Below are 22,038 nucleotides of genomic sequence, written 5' to 3' on the forward strand. Positions count from 1 at the left end.
TATGGTAGGCGCTGGCAAGGCCCACCAGGGCTGAGGTGGTGTTTGACCCGGAGCACAACTGGCCTCTTTATTTTCCCCCCTCTACCGTTAAGTCCTGCTTTAAAAGTGCTCAATCAGTTATACCATTTAACTAGCTTGGGTCTTTCTTTCAAAGAGACCTCCACCCACAGACTATTTCTTATTCTTCTAGGCTAAGAGACTGATAGCACTGGAAACTGAAATGTGTTAATCCATTTTGCAAACTCAGGTCCGATGCCGATGGGCGATGGGCGCATTGTCGGGCTGCCTAGAGCCTGGTGAGACTTCAGCTCCATGTCTTCTGTTTGAAATCCATCCCAAAAATGACCTAAGTGTGGTGGTGATCAGAGCGGGGAGGGCTCGCAGCAATAGAGGGTTTCCTACTACTGAGGCGAGGACTACCAATCACCACGTAGTATCCGCAGACATTGGCCCACTGCAGCTGCTGGGGCTGTTGCTAATATGTGTTTTCTTTTTCTTTCCTCTAGTCACGAACCCCTGCCTTGGTTTTTGAACACGTAAACAACACAGACTTCAAGGTATAATGTATAACCGACCATTTCAAGGTGCTGGGATTTTCGGCCACATAGAAAGCCCTTTAGCTTTAGAAGAGAGCTTCCTTCTAATAACATGCTTCAAAAGAGCTTTTTGTCCTTACTTAAGGTAGAGAATTATCCTTATTTTAAGATCGAGAAACTTCTGTACAAGCAGTGTCCAGTTTCCACATCTGGGTATTCTGCCCTTTTGTTTGTTTTGTGCTCTTAATTACAAGCACATACACTTCTCACCACCTCTGCCATTCATGTGACGGTCTCTACAGATGTCAGACCTAAGAAAGGCCACAGCACATGCTCATTCAGGACCTGGCTGCAGAGCATTTCACGTTAGAACAACTGTGTTCGGGAAGGAGTGCATTGCATGTGTACAAGCAAGCACTGCTCATACCGTGGTTCCTCAGAAATCCTGCGCTACAGATCACAAAAAGGGGGCGGGTAGAGAAGCATGGTACGAACTCTGATATAATCCGGACCTCTGCATCAGGTCTGACTCCAGCCCGTCTGGTGGCCGCCTTATTTCAAACAGTTCTCCATTCCAGTACAGCAGAGGAATGTGGGCACTCTCTTGGGTTACAGGCTATAAAGGTACTTGACTTGCCCTTTCACAGACCCATAGTAAGAACGTTATTTATCAGTAAATGGGTGAATCCTGTGAACCCTTTGCTGGGAGGATGAAAAAAAGGAAAAATAACTGTTTTAGGAGCAGAATGATAACTTCAAAGAAAACTCAGAATATCACAGTTGAGTGATACATAGATTGAAAAAGAAATCTACAGCTTCTTGGAACCTGGAAAGGATATATAACAGTTGTTCAGAGTTTACTTTCAAATTGGGATGAGAATAGTTCTGTCAAACTGACAGATTTGGCAGGAAGCCATCTTGCATACTCACTGGCGATCCACAATGCCTATAGAGCTATGTACCTCAAAGGTGGGTTAGTTCCCTACTAAGGAGGGTGTATATTTGCCGGAATGCCTCGTATGAGAAGGCCTGGAGGTAAATGAAAAGCAAACTAAACTGCAAATGTGTATCAGTGCATGCTGCATATATAAATTGATGCGTTCCCAATAGTGGGTTATAGCTTAAGCAATACAAGTTTAAGTCTTCACTTTTGCGTATAAAGACCTAAAATATCTTTTTTAAAAAGCAAATTTTCTGTTGGAGAAGTAGAGACCACTGAACAGACAGATCCTAGAATCGTAGCAAACAAACCAAGTCTTGTTTTGAATTACTGCAAAGATGAGAAATTGCCTTCCTATCAGCATTATTTCATGGCTCAAATGTTGCATTTGTCTTTAACAGCAATTGTACCAGACGTTAACAGACTATGATATTCGATTTTACATGTATGAGATTCTGAAGGTAAGGGAACCTGGGATACTAAATATCTTTAGTTTTCTCTTCCTTTTGTTAAATGGTCCAATTAACTGTGGAAAAGCCAGTGAATTAACTTTGGAAAGTATGTTGAAAGAAAGGGCCTCATGTTCATATAACTGTTTAATAAGTTAAAGCATCGGAGTCCTTGTGCTAATGTAAGCGTTGTGGAGTAGAGTCTAGTAGGAATGTAATTTAGAATGCTTTGGAAACAGTGCTTGGAAGTGAGCTGGGACCCCTTTAAACTATTTGTAACCTCCATCATGCTCCCATGAAAGTTACAATTAAACTGTTAATACATACAAAAATAACTTCTGATATGCTGGCTTGTGGTATACTTTCTTTTACTTAAAATTCAACAAGTAAAACAGTAAACTCTAACTCAGCCCTAGTCATTGTCCTAGGATTGTGTTAACCTCTGCTCGGAGACTGCTGATTTAGAGTGGACTTTGATTTCTAACCTGGGATCACCAATTATATTGCTCCTAGTAAGCATTAAGGTCATCTCTATAGATGAGAAAATTGCGAGGAAGTGGCTAAAGTTTCTTACTAAATGAGGGTTGCTATAAAGCCTGCATTTGAACCTTAGTAGAACCCTAAAGAGACAATTCCAGCAGAGATATTGTGACAAGCAGGACTTCACAAAGTTAAGGATATACTTGTCTAGCCCAGGAAACCATAGAAACCCAAGTTGCTCTTCAGGAAGGACAAGAACTTGGCCAATGACCTCAACTGGCCTAAAGGCTGGGATTAGCCAACCCCAAAGGTTATGCCCCTCAGTTCACCATGGTTTGAGATTGGACATGTTTTCAAATCAGATTTGCTGTCATAAATCAGGTACAGGGACAAACAGTACAATTTTTGGCTTCGTGGGCCGTAGGGTCTTTCTCACACTGGTAACACAAAGGCAGTTAACAAACCGGTGTGGCTGTGTTCCAGTAGAACATTATTCACAAAAACAGGCAGCAGGCCATATCTGGCCCATGAACCATGGTTTGCCAACCCTTATTGTGTACTCTTAACCGCTAGAGGATTATTGTTCTTTGAATAAGAGGTTTGTAGAACAGACCAGTTTTCTTTTGAGAAGCCTGTGTTTCTGAAAATAATCCAGCCTTTGGGTAAGGCGCAGGGATTGGAAGTGGTACAGTAGGTATACACTTTTGGTGCTTTTGAACAGAGCAGTGTAGGAATAAAACTTGAAGTTCAGAGGCTGTGAGTTCTCTTGACTGTGGGATCTTGAAGAAGTCTCTGAAGAACACCTGTGGGAGTGATTGTCCTATTCTTGACTCACAGGGTTTTTGTGAGGCCAGAAGGAAAACTATAGAGGAAAAAGTAAAAGACTTTAAGAAAGTCACTCTTAAGCAGGCTAACTCTTCCTTTCTTAACTGTTCTTCTTACAGGCCCTGGATTATTGTCACAGCATGGGAATTATGCACAGAGATGTGAAGCCCCATAATGTCATGATTGATCATGAGCACAGAAAGGTAAAGTGGTATACCGACCAGTCTTATTTATCAATATGATCATTATCAGCTCATCTTCAACACTTTATCCCTGGCACCTATCACAGTCTCTCGTACCTATTTGGCACTTGATAAATGTTTGGTAAATGAATGAACTCATTAACAAATCAGAATGTTGAAACCACTATTTCTATTCCTAAGAATACTATGAAGAAGGAGATAGATTTGAGCCTGGCTGGCTCAGTAGGTGGAACATGCAATTCTTGACCTCCAGGTCGTGAGTTTAACCCCCATGTTGGGTGTAGAGATGACTTTTTAAAAAGGAGGGGGATGCCTGGGTGCTCAGTCTTTTAAGCGTCCGACCTCGGCTCAGGTCATAATCTCATGGTTCATGGCTTTGATCTCCGCATCGGGCTCTGTGCTGACAGCTCAGAGCCTGGAGCCTGGTTCAGATTCTGTGTCCCCCCTCTCTCTCTGACCCTCCCCGACTCACACTCTGCCTTTCTATATCTCAAAAATAAACATTAAAAAATAATAAACCAGATTGGTAGGCAAAACATTAGCTTTGGACAGGGAAGTTGACTTCTAGTTTCATTAATTAAATAACCAATTTCTTGGGAAACTCCTCATTTACCTACTTTTTCTTTTATAATGGGCCTAATAATTGCTCTGTGTCCCACTAGATTATTGTGAGAATTAAGTGTACACGGTTGTGATATAGATAAAATACTCAGAAAATCCTGCTGCCTACTAGCAAGTGTCATGAGGCCCCCGAGCTTTACAAATGCTTTCAATGAGAGCTGCACTGACCACATGGCTTTATAATCAAGTTTTTTTAAGGTGACCAGGCCCACCTTTTATAGTCAGTGTTAACTATCTGTTGTAGACTTTAGGGACATAGTTGATTTGTTCATTCAACTAATATTCTTTTAGACTCACACTATGTAATAGTTATTGTTCTAGAGGCTGGGGATGTACGTGTGAGACAAATAGACAAAAAAAATTCTTGTCCGTAGGGAGTTTGCATTTGCAGGAGGCTGGTGGGATGGAAAGTTAATCGTGATGTGGAAGAGGGGCACCTGGGTGGCCCAGTTTTTTGAGCATCTGACCTTGGCTCAGGTCATAATTTCATGGTTTGGTTCATGAGTTCAAGCCCCACATCAGGCTTGCTGCTTGTCAGTGCGGAAAACCGCTTCAGATCCTATGTTCCCCTCTCTCTCTGCCCCTCCCCTGCTGAGGCTCTCTCTCTCAAAATTAAATAAACATTTAAAAAAAAATAGTGATATGGAAGAGAAATCATGAATAGGGAATCGTAGAGGGTGTTATGGTTTTAAATAAGGTTGTTAAGGGAATGGTTTCATTGGAAAGGTGACACTTTAACGACAGCCATGCCATGTAATCTCAAAAACAAATGTGTCCCAAATAGAGGAAATGGCCAGTGCAAAGGCCCTGAGGCAAAAATGCCTGGCATGTTGGACAGATAGAGCTAGATAGAATGAACAGAAGGGAGAGGAGCAAAATGAGATAGAGAACCACATCACGTAAAACCTTAAAGATCATCATCAGGCCTTTTCTCTGAAGATGCAGAGCTTTTTTTTTTTTTTTTTGCAGGGTTTGAGCAAAGGGTTGACATACTGTCACTTAAATTTTTAAAAATTCATTATACATCTATTAGAACAATTAAAAATAGTGACAATACCACATGCTGGCAAGAATGCAGAGAAACTCCATCTCTAGTGCATTGCCAGCAGGAACATGGAGCGGCACGGCCATTTTGGAAAATGCCCAACTATTGTTTCTTAGTTTGTCAGTTTCTTTCCTTCTTTCTTTCATTCTTCCTTCCTTCCTTTTCTCTTTTTCTCTCTCTCTTTTCCTCTTTCTTTCATTGTTTTTTTTTTTGTTTGTTTGTTAATGTTTGTTTGTTTTTGAAAGAGCACAAAAAGCAGGAGAGGGGCAGAGAGAGGGACAGAGGATCCAAAGCAGGCTCTGCACTGACAGCAGCAAGCCTGATGTGGGGCCTGAAGTCAAACTGCAAGATCATGACCTGAACCAAAGTCAGCCACTCAACCAGCTGAGCACCCAGATGCCCCTCGTTTGTTGGTTTCTTTAAAAGCTAAATGTATGCTTACCAGACAGTCTAGGAGTAAGTCATTTATCTAAAAGAAACAAAAACTTAGGTCTACCCAGAAATCTATATATGAACATGGCTTTATTTGTAATAGCTCAAAAGTGAGAAAAACGCAACCTTCATTAGGTGAATGGGTAATTGAACTGTAGCATTATGTGGTATTATTACTAAGTAGTATTCTTCAGCATTAAAAAGGAAAGAACCTAGGGGCTTCTGGGGCTGGGTTAGTCTGTGGAGCATGTGACTCTTGGGCTTGGGGTTGTAAGTTCAAGCCCTGAGTTAGTTGTAGAGGTTATTTACAAATCTTTTTTACAGGGCATCTGGGTGGCTCAGTTGGCTAAGCGTCTGATTTCAGCTCAGGTCATGATCTCACAGTTCGTGGGTTCGAGCCCCACATCAGGCTCTGTGCTGACAACTCAGAGCCTAGAGCCTGCTTCAGATTCTGTGTCTCCCTCTCTCTCTGACCCTCCCATGCTTGCACTGTATTTGTCTCTCAAAAATAAACACCATAAAAAATTTTTTTAAATCTTTTTACATATATATTTTTTTAATTTTTGGTGTTCATTTATTTTTGAGAGACAGCAACAGAGTGAGAGCAGAGGAAGGGCAGAGAGAGAGGGAGACACAGAATCCCAAGCAGGCTCCAGACTCTGAGCTGTCAGCACAGAGCCCCCTGCATGGGGCTCGAACTCACGGACTGCAAGATCACGACCTGAGCTGAAGTTGGGTGCCTTGCCAATTGAGCCACCCTGTTGCCCCAAGATTGTTTAAAAGGCCTTTTTTTTTTTTTAAAGTCTTTATTTTGAGAGACCAAGAGCAAGCAGGGGAGGGGCAGAGAAAAAGAGAGACACAGAATCTGAAGACAGGCTCCAGGCTCTGAGCTCGCTGTCAGCACAGAGCCCGATGTAGGGCTCAAACCCACGGACTGTGAGATCATGACCTGAGCCGATGTCAGATGCTCAGCTGACTGAGCCACCCAGGCGCCTCTATTTAATAATCTTTAAAAAGGTGGTGGTGGGGGAGAACTAGTGGTAACACACTGACTTGGTGAATTTCACCTTGAATGAAAGAAGGCAGTCACAACAAGTTACAGTAGTGAGTCAATTTTCAAAACGACAAAATTGGAGCTTGAAAGCAGAGGGGTTGTCCCAGGGGTTAGGAAGTAAGGGGAAGGGATAGCACAGGGACATAAGTGGTGAGTAAACAGTTCTGCGTCGTCTGGAAGTTCTAGGACTCTGCACATGTGATAAAATCGCAAAGAACTACACACAGATGCGTGCTTATAAAACTGAAAAAATATATAAGATCTGCCTGAATCATGCTTATATCAATTACCTGATTTGGGTATTGTACTGTAGCTGTGCAAGCTGTGACCGCTATGGGAAACTGGGTGAAGGATACACAGAACACCTCTAATTTTGCATGAATTTATAATCTTTTTTTTAATGTTTTATTTATTTTTGAGACAGAGTAATTCAGAGCATGAGTGGAGAGGGGCAGAGAGAGTGAGGCACAGAATCAGAAGCAGGCTTCAGGCTCTGAGCTGTCGGCACAGAGCCCGACGCAGGGCTCAAACCCACAAATGAGAGATTGTGACCTGAGCCGAAATCGGAGGCTTAACTGACTGAGCCACCCAGGCGCCACTATAATCATTTTTAAATGAAAAGCTTTTGCTCTGTAGAGAATAGAGGTGCAGGGCAAGAGGGAAAGCAAAGAGACCGGTTAGGAAAAGAGACCGTTGCAGGAAGTCAGACAAGAGATGATGATGGCAGCAGTGAATGTGATGGTGATGCTCAGAATATGGTAGGGCCATTTGTCAGGTTTGCCATGGGATGTAAGGGAAACAAGAACCCAGGGTGAAAATTTTTAGCCTGAATGACAGGATGAATAGAATTACCTTTAACTGAGAGGGGAGATGTTGTGGGTAAAGCAGGTTTTGCAGGGAGTAATCAAGAGGTTTTGTTTGGATATGTCCGTTGGCTGATTAAAAGAATTAAAAGAGTCCACTGGCAGGAGGCACAGGCTGGAGGGTCTAGGGGCAAAAGGCTGAGGTGCTGTTTGTGAAGCCACAGACTAGATCATCGGGAGTACTTGTTGATTTAAAAAAAAATGTAAGGGAGAGCTCTGAACCACTAATGTTCAGGGGTTAAAAAGAAAAAGCGTATAAAGGTTATGCTTTCTTTTCTACCTTTTATTACATTTCCATTCATTACTGACACCCGGAAGACACTGTACCTAGTTAACACTGAACTCGCACAGATGGGCCCAGAGTGATCTGGCACTACTTCAGTTCACGGTCATGCTTCGCACAGTGAGCAAACAGGGTTGGCTCTTGGGCTTGCCTACTGCTTCTTCCAGTTTGAGGATTCAGTTTAATCAGAACTGTTTGTGGGCTTTTCCCTTATTTCACTCACTCAGCAAGTATTTTTTATTTTTTTGTGTGTACTGGGCATTATGTTGAATTCTAAAAATTGCAGAAATGACTTACACAGTCTCTTCCCTTAAGGAGCTTACAGGGCATATTGAAAAAGAAAGATAGAAAATGAATGTACAATAAAGAGTTGTAGGTTCTATTAAAGAAATATTTTTGGGGTCCAGGGGACTAAAGGCAAAGGTTAGTCCTACTTGAATAATTAGAAGAGACTTCCTTGAAGGGCTAACTTAAATATCTCAAAAAATAGGAATATGTTCAGTAGGAGTCCAGGCTGATAGCAGAAGACATTCTAGTCAGAGGAGCAGTTTGAGAAATTGTGCAGAAATGCCAAGTAGATGGTGTTTTTCAGAAACTGTAAGTCTCCCTGCAGCACAGGAACTAGAGCCTGGAGGACCCGTATGCGTGGCGAGGAAGTTTGGTTTTCATCCTAAGTGCAGTGAACAGGCAGTCCCTGCCTGGGAAGGCTGCAGGAGTGTGACATGGCTGGTGTTTTAAGAGTATTCTAATGGCAATGTGGGGGTGGCACGAAGGATAAAACTGCTCATGGCCTATTCTTTCCTTTTTTTCTTTCAGCTACGACTAATAGACTGGGGTTTGGCTGAGTTTTACCATCCTGGCCAAGAATACAATGTCAGAGTTGCTTCCCGATACTTCAAAGGTCCTGAGCTGCTTGTAGACTATCAGGTGAGAGGAGAAGGGTGCGTCACGTTTCGGTCCTGTGTTTGGCACGTGATTTGTGAAAAATGTCGTTTTGTGCTTTGGGGTAGGCCGTTTATACACATAGGTGGCTGTCTCTTTCATATGAATGTAAAATATAAATCATTTCAGTTCATCCTTCATAACTTGTATTATTTATATTTTCATAACATCAGGAGAATATGAATAGATCTGCATTTGATCCTAACTGAAGAGAAGGTACACCAGAGATACTTTCTCGAGTCAAATTCCAGTGCTAGTTTGAGAATTTTAAGCTAGGTTTAACCAGTTTTGTGTTTTTTTATTTTTGAGAGACAGACGGCGCGAGCAGGGGAGGGTCAGAGAGAGAAGGAGGTACAGAATCTGAAGCAGGCTCCAGGCTCTGAGCTAGCTGTCAGCACAGAGCCTGATGTGGGGCTCGAACCCACAAACCGTGAGATCATGACCTGAGCCGAAGTCAGACACTCCACCGACTGAGCCACCCAGGTGCCCCTAGGTTTAACCAATTTTAAAATAAACTCAAAATGTTCTCTTGTGGTCTTCCTAAACTATATTCTAAAGACCTTCCCTTTACCAAAAAGGAACAAAAGCCCTCTGTTTCCTCACAGGAACAGAATCCTTGGGAGCATCTTTCATGCCTGCCCCTCCCAGGTGTTCTTATGAGACACACTGAAAAGTTTAAACTCTGTCCTAGAAATGGCTTTCCTGGGGTCTTGAGGCTGTAACCCAGAGGCCAAAATACATTTTATGCATAAAAATATTCCTCACAACATTATAATGGTGATAAAAAACAAAGCACTATCTACTTATAGGAGAAATTAAAGATTAAATTCTCAAACATGTATGCACTAAAACAAGTGCATTAAAAGGTTTTCATGGGCTGTAACAGTTTGGGACCTTCTTAGGTAAGTGAAAAGAGTAATTCCAAATAGTATACAGATTGTTTTGAAATGGGGTTGGAACAGGCATATAGATAATAAAGACTGGAAAAAAAAATGTGAAGATGTTTCTGGTTTTTTGGACTTTTGGACTTTGAGTCTCTGGAGTAATGCATATTTTTAATAGTAAAAGCAGTATTTTATTTTGAAATGACAAGATATTTCACGTAGGATAACTGTGTTTTTTTTTTACTTTAATGCAGATGTATGATTATAGTTTGGATATGTGGAGCTTGGGTTGTATGCTGGCAAGTATGATCTTCCGGAAGGAGCCATTTTTCCATGGACATGACAATTACGATCAGGTGATAATTTTGTTTCCATTAGGGAACTTACTGGTCTAACTTAATGATGGTCAGATCTGCCTACCCATTAGAAACTACTATAGATCTTGCACAAATACACATGACCGGCCCTCACTTGAGTGAGACCTGTTAATTCAGAATCTCCTAGGCTGGACCCTACAGAAATTTTCAGTTTATTGCTTATTCAGCCAAACTGACATTGATTTTCAGATTGGTGTTTTGGGAGCCTTTTGAAATCAGTTTTTCTCTTAGTCTTCTTAATTTGCAGTGCTTGCTTTATTGCAAAATATATGTGTAAATTATTATTTTTTTGACTTGTATAAGTTTATTTTGAGAGTGTGTGGGGGGGGGAGAGAGAGAGAGAGGGAGGGAGGGAGGGAGAGGGAGGGAGGATACCCCAGGCAGCCTCCACGCTGTCAGCACAGAAGCACGGAGCCCAACACAGGGATTGAATTCATAAACCATGAGCTCATGACCTAAGCCGAAACCAAGAGTCAGATGCTTAACCGAATGAGCCACACAAGTGCCCCTGAAAATTATTTTATAAAGCATATACAATTAAAGGAATACTAGTTTAAGAAATAGAACTTCACCTTAGAATCTCCTAGTGTAAGCTTTCATTAAAGAGCTGTTTCCACCAACATGTTGGGTTTATGTGTAGCATTTCTGTGATCCTTTCATCTCTTTCTACAGTTAGGCTGATGTTTGTCAGTAGAAATATAAATGATGTTTTTTATACTAGCTCCACTTCCCCATAAAGATCAAGGGGCCATTTCTTTCAAGAGAATGTGGAATGATTCTAGGACCTTGTGGAAGGTACTGTTGCCTTGTTTGAGCAAAATGACCATTTGTAAGGAGTCAAAGAATACCACCTGAATTCACTTAAAATCAGTAAACCTATTGTCAGAACCATGCAGGATTGAACAATACAGAAAAAAAAGAATAGTTCCTTCTCCCAAATAGTTCGTAGGCTATGCAATAAGGGAACTGAACACATAAGGAAATAAGTTATAGTCATAAATGTCAGAGTAGAATCATAGACCAGCTAGAAGAGGCAGTTGTGGTGGGAGTGAGTGGTCTGAATGTACAAGAGCAGCTTCCCAAAAGAAAGGACATCTTCACTTGGGCTGTGAGGTAGGGCAGTGCTTGGCCAGGAGACATTTCAAGGGGAAGAAAACGGGTTATAAGACCAGTTCCTTGGGCGCCTGGGTGGCTCAGTTGGTTAAGCGGCCTGACTTCGGCTCAGGTCATGATCTCGGGTTTGTGAGTTCAAGCCCCATGTCAACTTCTGTACTGAGAGCTCTGAGCCTGGAGCCTGCTTCAGATTTTGTGTCTCCCTCTCTCTCTGCTCCTTCCTGTTCACACTCTGTGCCTCTCAAAAATGAATAAATGTTAAAAAAAAATTATTATTATTATTATTATTTGCTTTTTCCCCCAACAGCTTCACATTGAATGATGACTTAGAGAATTTTTATATGGAAATCCATTCCTGCCATGCAAAGAAATTTGAAATATATTGTTAGAAGTTAGCATTCCTACCTGTAGCCATGGTGACCCCTTTCTGTTAATTCATTTACAGCTGGTTGATTTGATTATGTAATGTGTTTGTGGTGTGGGTTTTTGTGTCTCTTCAATCCTAGTTGGTGAGGATAGCCAAGGTTCTGGGGACAGAAGATTTATATGACTATATTGACAAATACAACATTGAATTAGATCCACGTTTCAATGATATCTTGGGCAGGTAAGTCATAAAATAGTTATGTTTTCTTTGCCAACACTGCGAGTGTACGGTGGTCTGGCCGTGCAGGGTGCTGCACAAGCAGGCCTCTGGTAAAAGGATTGTACCAAATGGCCTGTTTCCCAGATTTCACTTACCAGGAGTCTGAGTGTGTGGAGATTATGGTTGCAGATTCCTGTCAAGTGAATGAAATGCTAAAAGTCAAAAGCCAAAAATCTCTTGATTTAGCTTGTTTCTCCAAATGACAAAACCCTCCCTAAGAGAGAAATAGAAAAAAAGAAAATGCATGCTTCAAGACTGATTTGCAAACAGTGAACGCTGACAGTAGGAATTAGACTCCTCACTTAACCAGAGGAGATGGACTTGCCTGATGAAAAAAGGCTTCTGCTGGCCAAGTGGCAGAGATGCCAGGAACTGATGTGGGGGTGGGAAAGAGGCCTGGCCGCCCAGCCACCTGACCTCCTTGCCACACGGGACAAGAGCCCTTAATCCTATGAAGTAACCTGAATTATTTTGTGTGGAATTGTGAGGACCCAGATTTCTCCTTTCTGCAACACTGCTATTTCCAGTCTCCAATTAGCTTTGTTGTGTCCCTAGTGGCAGAGTGGGACATGACCTACTCTCCTGAGTGCTGATCTGTCTTTGCTAGTGGCTGGGCTCCTAGCCACTAAAGAAAATGTAGGAGTGCACTGGTGGGCTTCTGTGCCCCTCAGTCTATTTCTCATTCCCACTTTGGCTTTACAGACACTCCCGTAAGCGATGGGAACGCTTTGTCCACAGTGAAAACCAGCACCTTGTCAGCCCTGAGGCCTTGGATTTCTTAGACAAGCTGCTACGATATGACCACCAGTCTCGGCTCACCGCGAGAGAGGCCATGGAGCACCCCTATTTCTGTGAGTCCAACTGTCGGGTCCACAGAGCCCGTGCAGGCCCGCCCAGCACACTGTTCAAGGCAGGGGCGAATAGATGTTGTGGAGAAAGCTCTGGGCCCAACAGAATTGAAATCCCAACCGCCTTTTAGCTTGCCGTCAAGTTCCTTGCTCATGGTGAGCCTCGGTTTCTTCAGATGGGAACGGCAATGCCAACTGTCTTGCAGAACTGTCCGGAGGACTGTAGTTATTTAACAGGCTACTGGACACATGATCACTCCTGAACAAACTGCTTGACCTCCTGTGTGGGAGATCTTTCTTGGCGGCTCATCTCGGGTGGTTGCGTTAGAACAGCAACCTTTATCTGACCTTGTCTGGTGCTCCTTCACTGGAGAGAGCCAAGGAGGCTTGAGTATCTTATCGTATGAACATCTTGACCTAGGTTTGTGAGCATAGCTAACTGTGCTGTCCTGGGTGAGAGTGCCACTGAGTCCCACACCATCCTCACGGTGGTGGTAGCCTCAACGTTGGACCGCTCCTTGGGGAGCGGTGGGATGGTTTTATAGCTAACTGATTACAGTCCTGCCCACTCTTCTGTACCCAAAGCAAAGTGCCCGGCTGGCTGAGACGGAGAGCGAGGTCTGTGGCGGCAGCCTCAGCCTGTGGCTCTCGCCCGGCTGGCAGCGTGCTTGAGCGGCTGGGCTGTGGGCTGCGATAAACACTGTCCCCTCCACCACAGTGGTCCTGTCCTGGCCTGACAGAGCATTTTTGTTTTACATCCGCTCTACTCTGGGTAATTACCACATCTTCCTCCCTTTTGGTGTAAGAGTTGGCCTTTACCACAGTTTGATAGGAAAGCTACATGTCTAATTCATGGTGCAGGTTCTTGCCACTTTACTTTGTTCTGGGAATAACATAAACTATAAAGAAAATACAGAGAATGAGGATGGCTGCTCTAAGGCCTCAGACCATTACCTTCGAGTGTAATACACCTTAACCCTTTTGCTTTTTTCTAGATACTGTTGTGAAGGACCAGGCTCGAATGGGCTCATCTAGCATGCCGGGGGGCAGTACGCCTGTCAGCAGCGCCAATATGATGTCAGGTCAGTTCGCTGGTAACTTTTCCTGGGATGGGGGGTGGGGGGAAAGTAGAAATCAGTTATTTTTAGTTTTGCTTCCTCTTTGTGGCCTAATTTCTTGTGGCCCTTCTATTTTCTATAATGTTTATCTTCATGACAATACCGACCTGCGTGGTCTTCCCACCAGATTTCTGAATGCTTTTTGACATTTGGTTATTTTAGTGACACTGCCTTGAGTTAGGGTATCAACAGTCTCTTCTAGGCCAGAGTCCCAAAAATTTCTCACAGAGAGGCTTGCAAGTCCCAGCGAACTATGAAGAGTAAAAGGAGATCCTTTGATCTCACAGTTTAGAGTGACAGTAGTTGCACGATCCTCAGAAACAAGACTATGAAATTGGGGGTGGCTAAAAGTGAATAGATAGACATGTGTATAAGAATGGTTCCCCGTTATTTCCAGAGCATCTGTCATGTGCCTAGCAAATTGGAAAGGCTTGTATGAAGTGATTTTTCATTATTGTTGAGTCTTCTTGATTTAAATCGAGTTTGTGTATAGAATACACACTTCCTGTAAAAGAAACAATAGACTTATTTCCTAGGAACTCTGCATGTAGGTAACATCGCTATGGGTATGCTTGTAGTCAGAACATTTAATCAGACACCCTCAAAGAATTGTTGTCACAGTTTGTTTTTTTTTTTATAGGACTAGCTGCCTTCTAGAATGGGTCCTCAAGGTATCTTGCCCCTGGGTAAAATGATGTATATCCAAATCCAGGGCTGCGATTGTAGCCTTATTTGTAATAGCAAAACTTTCCAACTCTCAGCCAGGAACTGGTTACATGAATTATGGGATATCCATTCAGTGGAAAGCTAGATGGCCAGAGAAAAGAATGAGTGTTTCATGTTGTATACCCCCAACTCCAAAATAATAATGTGGAATGAAAAAAACCAAGGTGCAGCACCATGTCCAAGACCAGGAGTGGGCAAGAATATACAATCACATTTTTATATATGGTTTTTATATGCACATTCTTATATAATTATATTCACATATGTGTATAAAATATTTCTGGAAGGATACCCCCCAAAAATGGTACCATAAGTTGGCCAAGCAAAAGGGTAAGAGGAATGTTTCACTGTATACACTTCTGCACTTCTGGTATTTTGAACCATGAGAATTTAGTGCCTGTTCAAAGAGTACATATATAACAATTTGAAGATTAACTGAATGATTGAGGAGAGCAATCTAACAGGTAATTCTAGTCATTAGATGATTAGAAGAAAACAAATGGAAATAAATTCCAAAACACTATTTTAGCATTTCCCCACAGAAAACGACTTGGTAATTTCAAAAGCTGCCTGCTAGCTAGGCAGCACGATACAAGAACACGTGAGCCCTGGCTCCAGCCTCGCGCTATTCAGCAGATCGTGACTAGCCACACACGACTACTTAAATTAGTTAAAATTGAAAAAAATTTAGAACACAGTTCCTTAGTTGGACTGGCCAGATTGAAAGGTCTCATTAGCCACTTGTGGTAGCAACTGCCCTGTCCACAGAGATTCCAGAGCCGAGTGTGCGGCTGGAAAGCGCTGCCCTGGAGATGGGCCTCCGTTTTAATTCAAGGATAGTTGCTATTTAATAGCAGTGTGCTTTGTACAAACTGCTTAGAGTTCTTTACCTGTCTCCTCAATTGACTAGAAATTAATTTTAATTTGAAATCAGATTTCATTTGTAAAAATCTGGCTTGTTGAGGACTTCAGGCAAAAAAGAAATACCGGGGCACCTGGCTGGCTCCGTCAGAAGAGCATGCGACTCTTGATCTCGGGGTCGTAAATTCAAGCCCCAGGTTGGATGGAGCGATGACTGCAAGAAGAAAAAAGAGGTAGAATAACTGTTGTGTCACTTTTGAAACGGGTACTGTGAAAACTTGGTGACTTACGATCTCCATGGTTGCTGTCTGGCTCACTGTTGGCTGTTATCTTCTAGGGATTTCTTCAGTGCCAACCCCTTCACCCCTTGGACCTCTGGCAGGCTCGCCAGTGATTGCTGCCGCCAACCCCCTGGGGATGCCTGTTCCAGCTGCCGCGGGCGCTCCGCAGTAGCGGCCCCTCCCGTCTCCTGATGCCTGAGCAGAGGTGGGGGAGTCGCCGCCCTCCGCAAAGCAGCTTGCGCCTGGCGGGGAGGGGGAAGTACTTCAGAAGCACCGTGTCTGAACCGTTGCTTGTGGATTTATAGTAGTTCAGTCATAAAAAAATTATAATAGGCTGATTTTCTTTTTTTTTCTTTTTTTTTTCCTTTTTTTTTTTAACTCGAACTTTTCATAACTCAGGGGATTCCCTGAAAAATTATCTGCAGGTGGAATATTTCACGGACAAAATTTTCCCCCCTTTTAAATTTAATTTCTCATCACTTAAGAACAAAGATGAACCAGCCTCAATCCCGGCTGCTTGCGTTTGGGTGGAGATCTCTTCCCGTGTCCACCATTGCTCCCCCACCACCCCACACTTTGGGGGATTTCTATCTCATGCTCTTCTCCAGAGATTACAAAATTGTAGCTTCTTCAAGGGAGGTGGGAAAGAAGGAGGAAGAGAGGACCCAACCTACAAGAGCATTGTGCTGCTGGTCACTTTTATCGCTTTACTCCAAGTGCTTCAGTTGGGTTGTCCTGGTGAATCCAGTGGAAACATGTCATAGTTTCATTGAGATGCTGAAAATCTACCCAGAGTGCAGACAGGTCCTGAAAACTTCAGTCTGAATCATGTCTCATTAACCTCACCCTAAATCCAACTCACTTAGGCTTCTTGTTTCAGTTTAGTTTAAAATTTTTAATTCCCTTGGTCTCCTTACCTTGGGCCCCTTCCCCTTTCATCTCCCCACATGCTCTGTAGCTGGTGGGAGTGAGAGGCAAAATCTTTTCTGGTTTTCTTTGACTCGGCCATTTTGAATTCAGTTAGTTACTGGGCTTAATTTATTGCTTTTTACAAAAGAAACAAACATTGTCTATGTAGGTTTCACGCTAGCAACTCTTCGGAGCTAATGGAAGATGTGGCCACACCGAGTTCGTTTTAAGCTTCCTACCTTCTTTTCTTCCTTTCTTCCCCTTCCTGCACATGCCATCCAGTGCGAAGACCTGCCCCTCAGTCTCGTAAATGTACTGAGAGCGAGGAGCAGAGCCACTATCTCCAGTGAAACTGAAATGGTAGACCTGTAATTGTGGGAAACTATAAACTCTCTTGTTACAGCCCTGCCATCCCTTGCTGTGTGTATATATATAATACTTTGTCCTTCATATGTGAAAGATCCAGTGTTGGAATTCTTTGGTGTAAATAAACGTTTGGTTTTATTTATCAAGGTTAGATTTAAGTTCCCTGTGTAAAGGTCTCGCTGGGTGGGTGTCTCACGTTCACATCTGAGGGGCCTTCAGCCCTGTACCGTGGAGGCTTCCCAAGGCCCCCATTTTTATACACCCCTCATTCGACCCATGGTACCGGGCAGGGCAGAGAGGCCTTAAAAAAGCACCACAAGCCAAAGCGTCTCTGGGGATTAAGGATCCTTTGCCATAAAACTCATTTTGTGTCTCAGCAGTGCAGGGATTGGGGATGGAAAAGTCGCCAGTTTTTGTGTGTTTGTGTGTGTGTAAAGTGGATTTTCCACTGTAATCCAACCACCTAAGTTTATCAGGTGCTTCACTGAGGAAGCCTAGTTTTTTAAGCACAATAGCAAAACCATCAGCTCTGTATTTTCTCCTGTTCTTTCATTACAGTAGCTGCTTGTGGGAACTAGGAAAAATTCTTCCAACATATTTTAAGGCCTAAAGTCTTAGTTCCCCTTTCTCCTACCTTTATAGATCATAAGCCTTTCTTGCTTGGGCGCCATAGACAAACATAATTGTTTCAGGAGTTGAATTTAATGAACTTACCTAACTTTATAACCCATCTTGGCTCTAGTAACTTTATCAAGGTGGTGGCTTTCGTGACTATAACGGGAAACTTTAGAGGAAGCGAAAGCCTCCTTTTATAACGCTTCTCAACCGTAGGGAACACATTCTGTGTGGCAGGGCGGCTTTCTTTCTTGTGGCCACTTACAGGGGATATTTATTGTTCTTGACCCTTCTATGCCCGAGAGTGCTGTGGGGGTTACCATGTCGACTTTGTGCAGAAGCTAAAAGCACCGGATGTGCCAGAGATGCAATTTGTGATTACGTTTGCACTGGATTGTGATCTGAACAGGACATTGACGACTAATGAATTCTTTCTTTTGAGGTGGGGAGGGGGTTGTAAATGGAGACTTCGCATCCCACCCTTGTAGCTCAGAGAATCTAGTTGTGGCTGAGGCCGGGGGGATGGGGGCCGCAGACAGCTGGACCTCCTAACACGCATCAGGCCTCGCAAGAGACGGAAGGTGAATGCAGAGGACTCTGAAATGCCACCCGAGAGCCTTTTAAAATAAATAAACGTTTTCAAAATGCTACTTAAGGAGTCACTGCAGAAGCATGAAAAAAAGAAGACCCAGTTGGGCAGGTGGGTGGGGGGCAAGGCTTTACAGAGTAACAACTTCTGTGTTGTTGTAAATTACCTCATCTGTACACCTTGTACTGGGACACTTTATTTCTCAGCGCTGCCTGTGTCTGCGGTGACTAGATGGCAGGAAACGCAATGCCAGTATAAGACAGTTGTGTTGGCAATTAACTCTGAAAGGTTTTTTAAGTAATTTTTAACTTTGTTTGAAGTGGCCCCCCCTTTTTTTTTAAGTTTGAAGTCAGAAGCTCCCCCTCGTCCCCTTGATTTATTGGTTGTAATTGTATTGTAATTGGTATGACTAAAACATAACTGTGCTGGGAAGAAGTTGTGCCATGAAGGTCTTTAATTTTTTTTTTTTTAAATAAAAACATTGAAACAAATGAAATGTCCCTGCAGCCTGAGCAGTATGCTTCTCCAAACCGACACCGTCTGTGATAGATGGCTTAGTTCTCGTGTGTTTTGAATTTAATACTGAGTTGATGAAGATGTGAAATGGGATGGATTAAGATTGGTTGAGGAGCACTGACGTCTGGACGTTTTTGACATCAAGGTTCAGTAAAGAAAGCGTGATGTTGTTGCTAAACAGGACTGGCTTCATTCTTGCCCTTGTCCCACACTTGGCCGCTTGGCAAGTTACTTAACTTCTGAATCTGTTTCATCATCTATAAAATGGGGCTACTGCTTTCTTGGGACTGAATGAGAGTAAATGTCAAGTATCTGGCACCTGTTACGCCCTCAATAAACCTTATTTCCCTGGCCTCCTGCTGTGTATGGAGGATTGGTCCTGACTCTGCAAGTGATTCACAGTATGCTCCTTTCTTGAGACCCCCCCCCCCCCAGGACCTCTGTGTGCTCATCAGGGTGAGATTGGATGAGGCATCTTCAGAGTTCCTTTTCAGCTCTGACACTGATTTTAGACAGTTTGCGGGATGGTTAAATAAAAAGGTCCACAGAGACAGCTTGTTCATTAGCAGAAAAGATCAGTGTTGAGCGAATGGCAGGAAGCTCTTTGAAAGGTCAGCTGTGAAGATCTCTTACCCCTGGAGGCAACTTGGAGCCTTGGGATCTGGAACGAAGATGTTCTGGTGATGAGCTCACAGGAACGTATTTGGCAGCTTAAGCAGAAACTACATAAAGAGCTGATCAAAGACGTAAATTTTAGTTTACTTGCTTACCAGTGCCAAATGAGTAAATTCTGCAAGATTATGTATTTTTTAATTAAAAATATTTTTTTTATGTCTTTTATTTTTGAGAGAGACAGTGCGAGCAGGGGAGGGTCAGAGAGAGAGAGAGAGATACAGAATCCGAAGCAGGCTCCAGGCTCTGAGCTAGCTGTCAGCACAGAGCCTGACGCGGGGCTTGAACCCACAAACCATGAGATCATGACCTCAACCGAAGCTGGATGCTTAACCGACTGAGCCACTGAGATGCCCCAAGATTATGTATTTGAAGTGCCGTTTGGTCTTCCTTAATTTTAACGAATTGAAATCAGAGTAAATGCTGTTATCCCAAACTTGCAGTTTCCTCTAATGTTCATCTCATACTATTTTATGACATCCACATGTTACTAATATCGGGAGTTGAAGTGCGTGGTTTAGGTGAGAGGAACTATTGTGTAATACCTTGTATCCGAAATTCTAACTTTCGTGAACTTTATTTCCCTGAACTTAATTCCATGAATTTCCATTTTATGCAGGAGACAGGAAGACTAAATTGCTGGAGTGGGCCTTTTAGAGACAGAGCAATCTATTTTTTAAAACTGTCTTCAGAGTAGGGCTAATTACCATAGTCCTAAAATAGTTGAGAAAACTGGAGACTGGTTGACAGATTGGGGGATTTTCATTTCCCCTAAGTCTTTACATTTCATCCTGCCTCACCTGTTGTCAAGTGTGGTTATAATTAGAACTGACCATTGGACATCTCCTGGAAGAATCTAGTTGTTCACCCCTGCCTCCAGATTCCCACCAGCAGATTCTCTCCAGGATCAGGGTTGGGTTGGGAAATTGTGCAGGGAGTCCTGGCCTCCCCCGCTGCTGGTAATCCCCTCCTCCCTGTGCCTGAGCAATAGGGACTGGCTGACTGTCCCTGGGGACATGCTTGCTAGAGAGGCTGTCTCCCCAGGCCTTTTCCTGCTTAGGGAAAACGTTAACCAAAGGACTTTGAAGTAAAGTAGTCCCCGGTTCCCTCCTCAGAAAAACAAGGCTGAAAACCTTGATCTGAGCAGATGTTCCGCCCTATCTCATGGCCCCTCAGCCTGCTTCCCCCACTCCCATCACTATCCCCTGCCCCTCTCCCGTGTTACCCCTGAACTTTTCTTGTATTGTTGTCTCTCTCCACCTACATGTGCACTCCCTGCTGACCTTGTATGTCTTACCAATCTGTGCATCCTCATAAAAACTTTTCAGAAAGTACGCCAGCATCCCTGAGGATTGGAGAGGATTGAATGGAGTAGCACAAGGGAAATGGTTAGCACATAGCAGGTCACTACCTGGTAATTCCATCCCCGGCTCCCACTTCCACCTGCTACACACCCCCCACCACACACGTGTGCGAGCGTGCACACACAGTAAGTAATGAAAGTAATCTTACATAAAGAGCATCTCAAGATCAAAAGAATCTTGCCCTAAAGTTTGTAGCTATAATTATAAGCCACGGGCCAGACTGAACTAACAAGAGAATGTTTATTTAGTGAGGCCTTGGTGAAATCCTAAGTGGCCGAAGACTAAGCAATGGTCCTTACCAATTTAGTAGACTTAGATGCTAACTTAACTCCTTTCCATCACTTGTATATAGTAATGGGAAATTCGGGCTGTTCTCCATGTAAAATAGACATATAGAGGGTGTCACAAGATAATCTGGTTCTGGAGTCAATCTTCATGTGTTCAAGTACTCTTTAGATTTCATACCTTACTGTGAGTGTGTGCTAAAGTGAACCACGTCAGAAAAGTAGCCTAGTAGAACTTCAGGTGTTCTGGTTCCAAACAGTTCTGTCTGTGTGTAGGGTTGGGGTCAGTCACATAATCTCTCTGAATCATCACAAGTGATTTAAATTATCATCAAACATCGTGGACCTGGGCCAGCTACAAAGAAGCTGTAACACACCCGTGAGCCTACTGTTCAGGTTAAGTCTGCATCACCAATACAGACGAAGCCCCCTTTGCCCTGTTATTTCCTGATCATGTCCTCCTCTCTTCCTGTCTGCCCCAGCGGTCCTACTGTTTTCTGCATCTGTAAAATTGAGGTCTAAATACCTGTTTCATAGGGTGCTGGTTCAGATTCAACAGTGTTTAGAAAGTGCCTGGCGCACGCTGCAGGTGGACCAAATGCTCATTTCCATTCTGAATATGTACAGTTATGTAGATTCATACACAGAAAGACAATGTCACGTGTATAGGGAGGCCATAGATTTGTGCATTCATTCCTTCAGTTTCACAGTAGATGGTCTTAAAGTGTCTTCGTTAAAAAAAAAAAAAAAAAAAAAAAAATCCAGAGTCCCTGAGTGGCTCAGTTGGCTAAACATCCAACTTTAGCTCAGGTCATGATTTCCCAGCTCGTGAGTTCAAGCCCCATGTTGGGCTCTGTGCTGACAGCTTGGAGCCTGGAGCCTACTTCAGATTCTGTGTGCGTGTGTGTGTCTCTCTACCCCTCCCCCTGTTCATGCTCTGTCTCTCTCAAAATAAAATAAACATTAAAAAAAATCCATGCATTACATGTGACAGATTTTTAACAATGTAAGTCAAGTTTCTAATTAGCATGTAGGCCAGCATTACCTTGTCTGTACCTGCCCCATCTCACTCATTCCTTCTAAGACTATATCACTCTGTCTCCTGTGAATATTTAATTGATCTTCCGAAAGCTAAATAATCTTGCACTATAGCAAATTTCCATATGGATTTGCCTCCCTGTGGCCATGATAATCAC

General features: G+C 43.1%; 1 protein-coding gene across 2 annotated transcripts in view; it reads left to right on the forward strand.

Annotated features, from left to right (window-relative positions):
* CSNK2A1 (casein kinase 2 alpha 1) overlaps window positions 1-22,038 on the forward strand; it is a 59,210-nt gene that overhangs the window by 34,077 nt on the left and 3,095 nt on the right. The window contains exons 5-13 of one of the 2 annotated variants that reach the window (XM_029916438.1): window positions 507-557; window positions 1,878-1,937; window positions 3,350-3,433; window positions 8,548-8,658; window positions 9,812-9,913; window positions 11,554-11,654; window positions 12,396-12,544; window positions 13,537-13,623; window positions 15,584-15,732. In XM_029916438.1, coding sequence (XP_029772298.1) covers window positions 507-557; window positions 1,878-1,937; window positions 3,350-3,433; window positions 8,548-8,658; window positions 9,812-9,913; window positions 11,554-11,654; window positions 12,396-12,544; window positions 13,537-13,623; window positions 15,584-15,699 — 861 coding nt within the window. In that variant the 3' untranslated portion in view covers window positions 15,700-15,732. Of the gene's footprint in view, window positions 1-506; window positions 558-1,877; window positions 1,938-3,349; window positions 3,434-8,547; window positions 8,659-9,811; window positions 9,914-11,553; window positions 11,655-12,395; window positions 12,545-13,536; window positions 13,624-15,583; window positions 16,954-22,038 lie in introns of those variants that run through there. The other variant, XM_029916437.1, reaches the window with a different exon arrangement.

This window comes from Suricata suricatta, chromosome 12 (genome assembly GCF_006229205.1).
Source record: "Suricata suricatta isolate VVHF042 chromosome 12, meerkat_22Aug2017_6uvM2_HiC, whole genome shotgun sequence".
In the NCBI taxonomy this organism is placed as follows: Eukaryota; Metazoa; Chordata; class Mammalia; order Carnivora; family Herpestidae; genus Suricata; species Suricata suricatta.